Here is an 8581-nt window from a genome sequence, read left to right as displayed (position 1 = left end):
ATACAGAATCAAATGTCCCCAGTGTCTTACCAAATTATACATAGCTCAAAATTCACAAAGCTTGGAGTGGAAAGCTAGCTCAGTTATTAAGGAATTTTCTTGCAAATCCTGTCAGGATGGATTGATTTCCCAGTATCTACCTAAAGCTAGATGTACCAGGTGGAACATGTGACTGGAATTCATTTACAGTAACAGAAAGTTCTTTTGTGCTCATTCTCTCCCTCTGCCTCAATTTATCTCCAAAATTCTTTCTTTTTCTATCTCTCTTTCATTGCAAATAAATAAACAATAATAATTTTCCAATCCATACCAGAAAAGCCCTTCATGCTCTTACAACACTGCCAGGCTTCTGTAGCCCAAAGTTCCAAGTGATTTCATATTTCTTCTTCAAACACTTTCCAAAAGACCAAGTCTCATGAGGTCAGATTCATCATATTAATTACTCCTCTTCAATGTACCAATTACCCTGTAGAAACTGTTTTCTTATTGCTGAGACAAATACCCAAACATAAGCAGACATGAGCAGCCGAATAACAATAGCTCTTTATACCCAGTAGGGTGCTATTAATGTTCCACTCCCCAATGTACGCATAATCCCCAACAGAGTGCTAAATACTTACATAGGAAGCATATACTTAATCAAAATTTCCAGAGGTTGATCTGGAGAGACGGCTTAGTGTTTAAGGTGCTTGCCTGTGAAGCCTAAGGACACAGGTTAGAATGAACAGGCCACACATAATCCAGGTGCACAAGGTGGTACATGCATCTGGAGTTTGTTTTCAGTGGCTAGTGGCTCAACCCATTCTCTATCTCTTACTCTCTCACACACACAAATAAATAAAAAATAAAACCTTAAACAAAAGTCATGAGGTTTCTGAAGACTTACATTCACACTAGGAAGGGCACCGGGCTTCATGAGCAGTAGAAAGATGGAGGTGGAGATGGAGTTGAAGGAATATGGGTATTTATGGGGGTACCTTGACTGGGGTATGATCTATTGTGACACATAAGAGTATCTGGCAGGGAGCCCTATGTAAAACACTGAGGTAGGGGCTGGAAAGATGGCTTAGCGGTTAAGCGCTTGCTTGTGAAGCCTAAGGACCCCAGTTCGAGGCTCAGTTCCCCAGGTCCCACGTTAGCCAGATGCACAAGGGGCGCACGTGTCTGGAGTTCGTTTGCAGTGGCTGGAAGTCCTGGCGTGCCCATTCTCACTCTCTTTCTATCTCTATCTGCCTCTTTCTCTCTCTCTGGAACTCTCAAATAAATAAATAAAAATGAACAAAAAAAACATTTAAAAAAAAGATTGAGGTAGGGCTGGGGAGAGGAAGTATCAGAGAATCATCTAGAGTGGCATGAAAGATAACTTCAGAGGGTTCTTGCACAGCTGTCAACCATAGGAGACTAGGCTTGAATCTGAGGGTTCTCTGCATTGAGCCAGATGTGTTTGGAGAAGGAGATGGGTGTTGCATTCAGGTCCACATTGCTGGTAGAAATCACCCAGCCAAGAGCAGCATGTGGGTTTATTTTAGCTTACAGACTCAAGGGGAATCTCCACAATGTCAGGGGAAAGCAATGGCATCAGCAGAGAGTGGACATCACCCCTTTGCCAACATAAGTTAGATAATAGCAACACGGGAGTGTGCCAAACACTGGCATGGGGAAATTGACTGTAAAACCCATAAGCCTGACCCAAACAATACGCTGCCTACAGAAGGTGCTAATTCTCAAATCTCCATCAGCTGGGAACCAAGCATTCAGAATACCTAATTGTATGGGGACACCTGATCAAAGAACAACAATGGGGTATGGCATACTGTCCATCATGGGTGCCTGAGGCAGGGAGCACTGTATTCAAGACTGAAGAAGTATTCTTGAGGAGGAGTGGTGCAGAAGTAGGCACAAGTGTACTGTTTATGATAGACAGCAGAAGAAAGACAAGGACTTCCACCAGTTATAAGGCACAAGTTATGGAGCTCTGTGTCCACTGGAACCAGCCATTGGGGAAGAAGGTGGAGGAGTGTTAAGGAGAGGAATGGTCCACGAAGGGGTATGGCCAATTTTTCTTCTTGAGAGTGTCAGGCAGGGTGGGTGTGCACAGTAGATTGAGCAAGCAGTAGCACATGGGGACCTGCGTATGAGTGCAGTGAGGGAGTCCGGGCTCCGCTCCATACTGACCCTAGGTAACAGCTTTGTTAGCAGCCTGGACCTGTTGTCAATGAGCACTGGCCAGTGACCGGAAGTGGTCCTCCGTCACTTTCTGTACATCACTCACTGAGAGCGTTGTTGGCCGCCGTTGATCAGTTGGCGGCAGCCGCTGAGTCCTAGGAGTGGTCTGTGGAGGAGGTAAGAAAACGCATTTTCTACGGACAGAACGCGTTCTTCTCGCAGTCCGGGGTTCTTTTCTAGGTCCTAAGACTAGCTGAGTGGGCTGGCTTTCCCAGGGGAGGGGGCGACATGGACTCTGGCTCTTCAGGTCTCCTGGAGGGCAGCCGGAACATGAGAAGAAGCCAGAGAAGACAGGAGGACGAGTCGGAGGCCATCGTTTAGACAAGCTTTGGTCAGAAGTGGAACATGTGCGAGCAAGGTTGTGTGCACGCTGAGCCGCCCGCTCCACACTGTTGTCCCTGACGAGGCCTCCCTGGGAAGACACTGGGCAACATTAGAGCAGCCTGACTTCATCATCCCCGCCAGCTCCTCAGGGGAGTTTGGGAGATGAGGCACCCTATACCTACCTCCCTAAAATGTGAAAATAAGCTAACAACTTGTGTTCAGAGGGGGCAAATGAGCACACATGGCTTGTTGGTTAATTTTCCCACGGGGTCTGTGACTGCGTGCACCACAGACGGAGGTCACAGTGAGAACTGGTGACTATCGTGATCCAAGAAGTGATGCAATCATACATAAGAGGTAGTTCATTTGGTGCTGGGCTTGTCGAGCATGGATGAAGCCCTGGCTTCAATGTGCAGAGTAGCATGGGAAAAGCACACCTGAGGCATGACCAGTTTTCCTAACACTGGAGAGATGGGGCCCCAAATACAGGATGTTTACGATGAACACTGCCTATATTTCAATTCTGAGAGCACATTGGATTGCATGAGAACCTGTCTTTAGAAACAATGCATGAAAATGTGAATAAATATATCTATTCATCAAATTATTTTTAAAATAATCAGGTTATGTGACTCACACAAATCTGGAGACTCTGGGAGAGATGAATGTTGGCCTTGTGGACGCATAATATTTAAAAAAAAAAAAACAGGGCTGGAGAGATGGCTTAGCGGTTAAGCGCTTGCCTGTGAAGCCTAAGGACCCCGGTTCGAGGCTCGGTTCCCCAGGTCCCACGTTAGCCAGATGCACAAGGGGGCGCACGCGTCTGGAGTTCATTTGCAGTGGCTGGTAGCCCTGGCGTGCCCATTGTCTGTCTGTCTCTCTCTCTCTCTCTCTCTCTCTCTCTCTCTCTCTCTCTCTCTCTCTGCCTCCTTCTCTGTCTGTTGCTCTCAAATAAATAAATAAAAAAATAAACCAAAAAAAAATAAAAAAAAATAAAAAAAACACATTATACACATGTTCATAATATCACACTGATAGAAATATTTGTTTGATGAACGTTGAAAAGAAAAAAATGTTAGTATGGACAGTTTGATCAGGATACTAATGATAAAGGGGTGGGATGGGAATGGGAAAATTGAAGCAGCCTAGAAATTACACAGATGCTCATGCAGAAGCTAAGTAAATGAGATGTTTTCTCATTGCCTTGGGAGGGGTTCTGAAAGTGCAGGAGGCAGCTATTGTTCAGTGGAATTATTCACCTAGCTCAGCCCCCTTTTAGCTGATCAGATTAAATTATGAGCAACTGAGTGATCACAATGGAAGTAAGTCCTGAAAGAACCATGGCATTCAGAAGCCTGGTCCCGTTTTGATCATGGACAACATGCCAGGATTAGACACAGTCAGGATCCAGGACTCATTCAGCCTTCCACAAACAAGGGAAGAAGTTGCCTGTTTGGGGACCCAGGAAATGTTGCTAGATCAAGCAAACATCTCAGGACTTTATCTCAGTAGAAGGGGCAGAGCTGAGACAGCAGAGGACAGGAAGTGTGGTCCTACTTCTGCAGTACATACCAGTGATGAGAGCCAGTGTGTGTGGGTGGAGGCATGGTGGGGGGAGAGGGAAGTGGGTTCTGAGTGCACTACACTCATGGAAATCAGGGAAGGGGGTTGGAGGAATGATGAAATGCAAAGGCTGCCAATGTGCTGAATAGATTCACAGCGTCTCCCTTTCCTGATGCAGGATTCTTTGTCACCTGGTCTTCTACCAACATTCCTGCCAGCTGTCATCCCTGGTCATACTCATCATGCCCCGAGGAAAGAAGAGTAAGGCACGTGCTCGTGAGAGACGTGACCAAAATAGAGTTCAGCAGCAGAAGCTGAAAGATGCTCAGCCCAGTGCACCAGAAGAAAGAGAGTCACCCTCCTCTGCACATGCTTCTGGAGATTCTCTTCCCAACTCATCTACTGCTGGCTTCCTCCACACATCTCAGTCACCTGTACACTCCATCTATGCTGGTATAGGTCTTACACTAAGTAGGTCTGAGAAAGTGTACCAGATCAAAGGCAACTCCAGCACCAGATCCAATGGATCTGACTCCTCAGGCGAGCCCCCGAAATATGATCTTGTTAAGAGCAAGACAAAAAAGCTGATGGATTACATGCTCAGCAAGTACAAAATGAATCAGTCCTTGAAAAGGGAAGAAATGGTGAGAGTTGTTAACAAAAGTGTCAAGAAACTTTTCCCCGAGATCCTCAAGAGAGCCTGCCAACACCTGGATATGGGTTTTGGCCTTGAGTTGAAAGAAGTGCACCCCAATGCCAACACGTTCAAGCTAGTCAGCAAGCACAGTTTCAAGGATGAGGTGCGTCACCACAGCCAGCTAGGCCTCCCCACCAGGAGGATTCTCTATTCTGTCCTGAGTGTCATCTACTTAAATCACCGCTGTGCCCCTGAGGAGAAAATCTGGCTACTCCTCAATCAACTAGGCATCTATGATGGGATTCAGCACATCATTGTTGGGGATGCCAGGAAACTCCTCACCCAACATCTAGTGCAGGAAAAGTACCTGGAATACCACCAGGTTCCTGACAGTGATCCTCCCAAGTATGTATTCCTGTGGGGTACTCAAGCTTATACTGGAAAGTGCATGAAGAAAGTCTTGGAGTTTCTTCTCAAGTACCGTGAATACGTCACCCACGGTGATGATACACTCCTTTATGAAGATGCTTGGTGGGAACAGGAAGAGAAAGGCAAAGATGACCTTTCTACAGAGGATGGCATTTAAGGCCAAGGACTTTCTCAGGGCAAGGCCCTCTGCCCGAAGAAGAGGTGAAACCTGAGTTATCTGTTCCCTTTGGGACTGAACTTGCTTCCTGGTTTGTTCTGACTCATAAATACAGTTTTTAAAAAAAATACTGTTTTTATTAACAAAGGCTTTCTTAAAGTTCAAAATATAAACAGATACATTTTTATTTGCCAATCTGAGGTATTCAAACTTTTCTCTTTGTGATATGTACATTTCCGTTTTCCCTATTCTTTCAGATATGTGGGAAAATACCACTAGAAAGTTGTATAGGTCTTTAGTCATGTAGTGTTTCTTAACCAATTTAAAAAATGTATCTACATTTTCTTCTGTTTTTAAAGAATAAACAGAAAATAAAAGATCACACATGTGATTTCTTGGTGACTGTTGTGGCATTATGCGATTAATTGAACATCTGTCCTTGGGAATACTTCAGATTTTGCAATGAAGATGTTTATAAAAATGAAGCATTTCCTCCCTTAACTCAGTTTTGCACTGGGGCCAATGCTGTGGAAGATGGTAGAAGTCTTCTCTCTTTACAAAGCATGAACAAATGTAATTATATGCTAAGTGGAAAATATTTTATGTTCCTTTACAAAAAGCCTTTTTATTGAACATTTCATTTTTTGTTTATTTTTAATTATTTATATGAGAGCAAAAGCGGCTGATAGAGAGAGAATGGTTGCACCCATGCCTCCAGACACTGCAAACAAATTCCAGATGCATGCACCAACTTATGCACCTGACTTACATGGGCCCTGGTGAATAGAGCCTCAGACCAGAGTCCTTAGGCTTCATAGGCAAGCACTTAACCACTAATCCATCTCTCCAGCCCTGAACATGTTATTTTTATGTGTGATATACAATGTAAAATCTCTAGCATGTTCTAAATTCACAGTAAAATATATCGTCCTAGTAAAAGTCAGATGAAATGTAGTATAGAAATGAAGAAAATGTTGGAAAATATGAAATCACAAATATCTCATTTTCACTGCCATTAATATGGGTGTCAGTCTGCCCTGTTGGGTACGGAGATCTCAATATCTGGAAATGATAATGACTTCAGTCATGACAAAGTTTCTCACAAATAGAAAAAAAGAAAAAGGACTGATCCCCATCCATTGGAGGCAGAGGTAGAAAGATAGGAGTTGTAGGCCATCCTTAGGTATATTTGGAGTGTGGGGCCCAACTGGCATATGTGACATCTTCTGTAATATAATGACATGCAGAATGAGGATTGTCTGCTTCATGAGGAAATCTTGGCACACAACACTATTGGAGTTCACATGTGTAATGCCTGTTATGAATAGGGCTTTTAGGGACCCACTCCTTCCTGAGGAGCTAAGTACATTAATTTAATTGTTGCTGTGGGAGAGGGCATCGTTCATTTCTGTGATACAAACACTGGTACAATGAGAGGCGAATAAAAGGTACAGTGGGAATGGGGTCTAAAGACGTGCAATGTGAGGTATGTGGAATCATAACTAGCTAGTGGCCTTGTTCTTTCAAAGGAGACTTGACTGTGCAGATGATGTGGACCTAGGTCACAGTTAAAGTCACACTTTGGGTCCTAAGTGATAAACAGTGATCCTATTACTAAATGTTTATCCACTCAGAACAAGTTACAATACTACACTCTAAGTGGCTATATACAAATATATATGTTTGGATTAGCATATATAGTAGGAAGTTTAGAGAACTAATTTGTTTCCAGGGATGAGGAAGTTAGGACAACATTTTAAAAAATCAAAAATACATTATACACTAAAATACTTTTCAAAAATATATTTGAAATAAAGATTACCATGGTGCCCAGATAAGGACTTCAAACATACCAGGGTCATAGTAACAAGCAGGACTGTCCCTCCAATTTTCAGATCATGCTGACCTCAATACAATGTCACTACAAAATTGAAAACAAAGTAAGCAAGCAGACAAGCAAGAAACAAAGTGAAGGAATGGCTTGGAGATATGTTTTTTAAGATACTTGCCTAGCATGCATGAAAACCAGGGTTCCATGTTCAGCATAGCAAAAGTAAAAGTTTCATAGGACTGGTAACATGGCCCTGTGAGGTGGAAGTAGATGAATGACACTATCAAGGCCATCCTGAGCTACATAATTTTTTTAGACCCTGTAATTTGATATAGGACTATCTACCTACATACTTACCTCCCTAAATTAGTGTAACAGACATCTTTAGTTTGGCTGAGATGAACTTCTCTACCACGTAAAGTTACAGAGGAAGGGATTTTTTGAAGCTTACACATCTAGGGGAAATTCCATAATGGTAGAAGAAGCTGGACTGCTTTCATAGGACCAAGAGAGAGAGAATCACAACCCTAATAGCCAAAAGCCACATAGCACAGCACACTTCAGGAACTCTAGCTAAGCATACTTTGTATCTCTTTAGATTGAAACCTCAAACCTACCATTAAACTTTAATATCTGCCCAGTGACACTGCCTCCATCCAGATGGCTGCAGATGCAAATTGCAAATTAATAAAACAGGGAATATGTTGGGGAATATCTATTCAAACTATCATACTCCACCCCTGGCCCCCAATAGATTCAAAACTATCTCTCATTGTAAATTGTATTTAGTCCAAATTGAAAGGTCCTTACAGTATTGATCAACTTAACATAGTTCTAAAGTCCCAAGTCTCCTCTGAGATTTAAGATTGCCTGTTTGCTGTGAGTCCTCTAAAATCAAACAAGTTATATACTTCCAACATATAAAGACACAGAGTACAAATTTCAACTGGCAAAGAGAGACAAAAATAATGAAAACTCACCCACCATCAAACAAATATCAAACTTCTACAGATCAAGTTCAATATAACCAGAGACAGATAGTCTCTGGATTTTCCAATTCTTCCCCTTGGGACAAGTAGCAAATACTTCCATCCCCAGCCCACAATGCATTCTATGGAAGCCCTTTCATAGTCCTGGTATACCCAAAGCATCTTCAGGTCTTTGCTGTGCTGTACCTCTCATGGTAAAACTTTCCCACTAAAATGCCAACCAACATAAACCCTTGCCTCACATAAACTGCTTCAATCTATTTGTTTTTCCTAGCAAGGATAATGTAATTATTATATTACCTTTCAACATTACCATTTATTTTATATTACTTAAAACAGGTTATTTTCTTTTGTCCCCTCTTCTCAGCTCCAATAACACTGAAATACATACTCAGAAGGGTTATGTTATTCACTCAAGGGACATG

At 42.7% G+C, this 8581-nt stretch overlaps 1 protein-coding gene across 1 annotated transcript; it reads left to right on the top strand.

The window, feature by feature from the left end:
* The first annotated feature begins 4355 nt into the window (after positions 1-4355).
* Positions 4356-5336, top strand: LOC101612546 (melanoma-associated antigen B4-like). The gene has a single exon (XM_004653818.2). The coding sequence runs from the start codon at positions 4356-4358 to the stop codon at positions 5334-5336; it is 981 nt and encodes a 326-aa protein (XP_004653875.2).
* The last annotated feature ends 3245 nt before the right edge of the window (positions 5337-8581 follow it).

Source organism: Jaculus jaculus, chromosome X, assembly GCF_020740685.1.
Source record: "Jaculus jaculus isolate mJacJac1 chromosome X, mJacJac1.mat.Y.cur, whole genome shotgun sequence".
Lineage (NCBI taxonomy): Eukaryota > Metazoa > Chordata > Mammalia > Rodentia > Dipodidae > Jaculus > Jaculus jaculus.
This window is presented reverse-complemented; position numbering and strand designations above follow the sequence as displayed.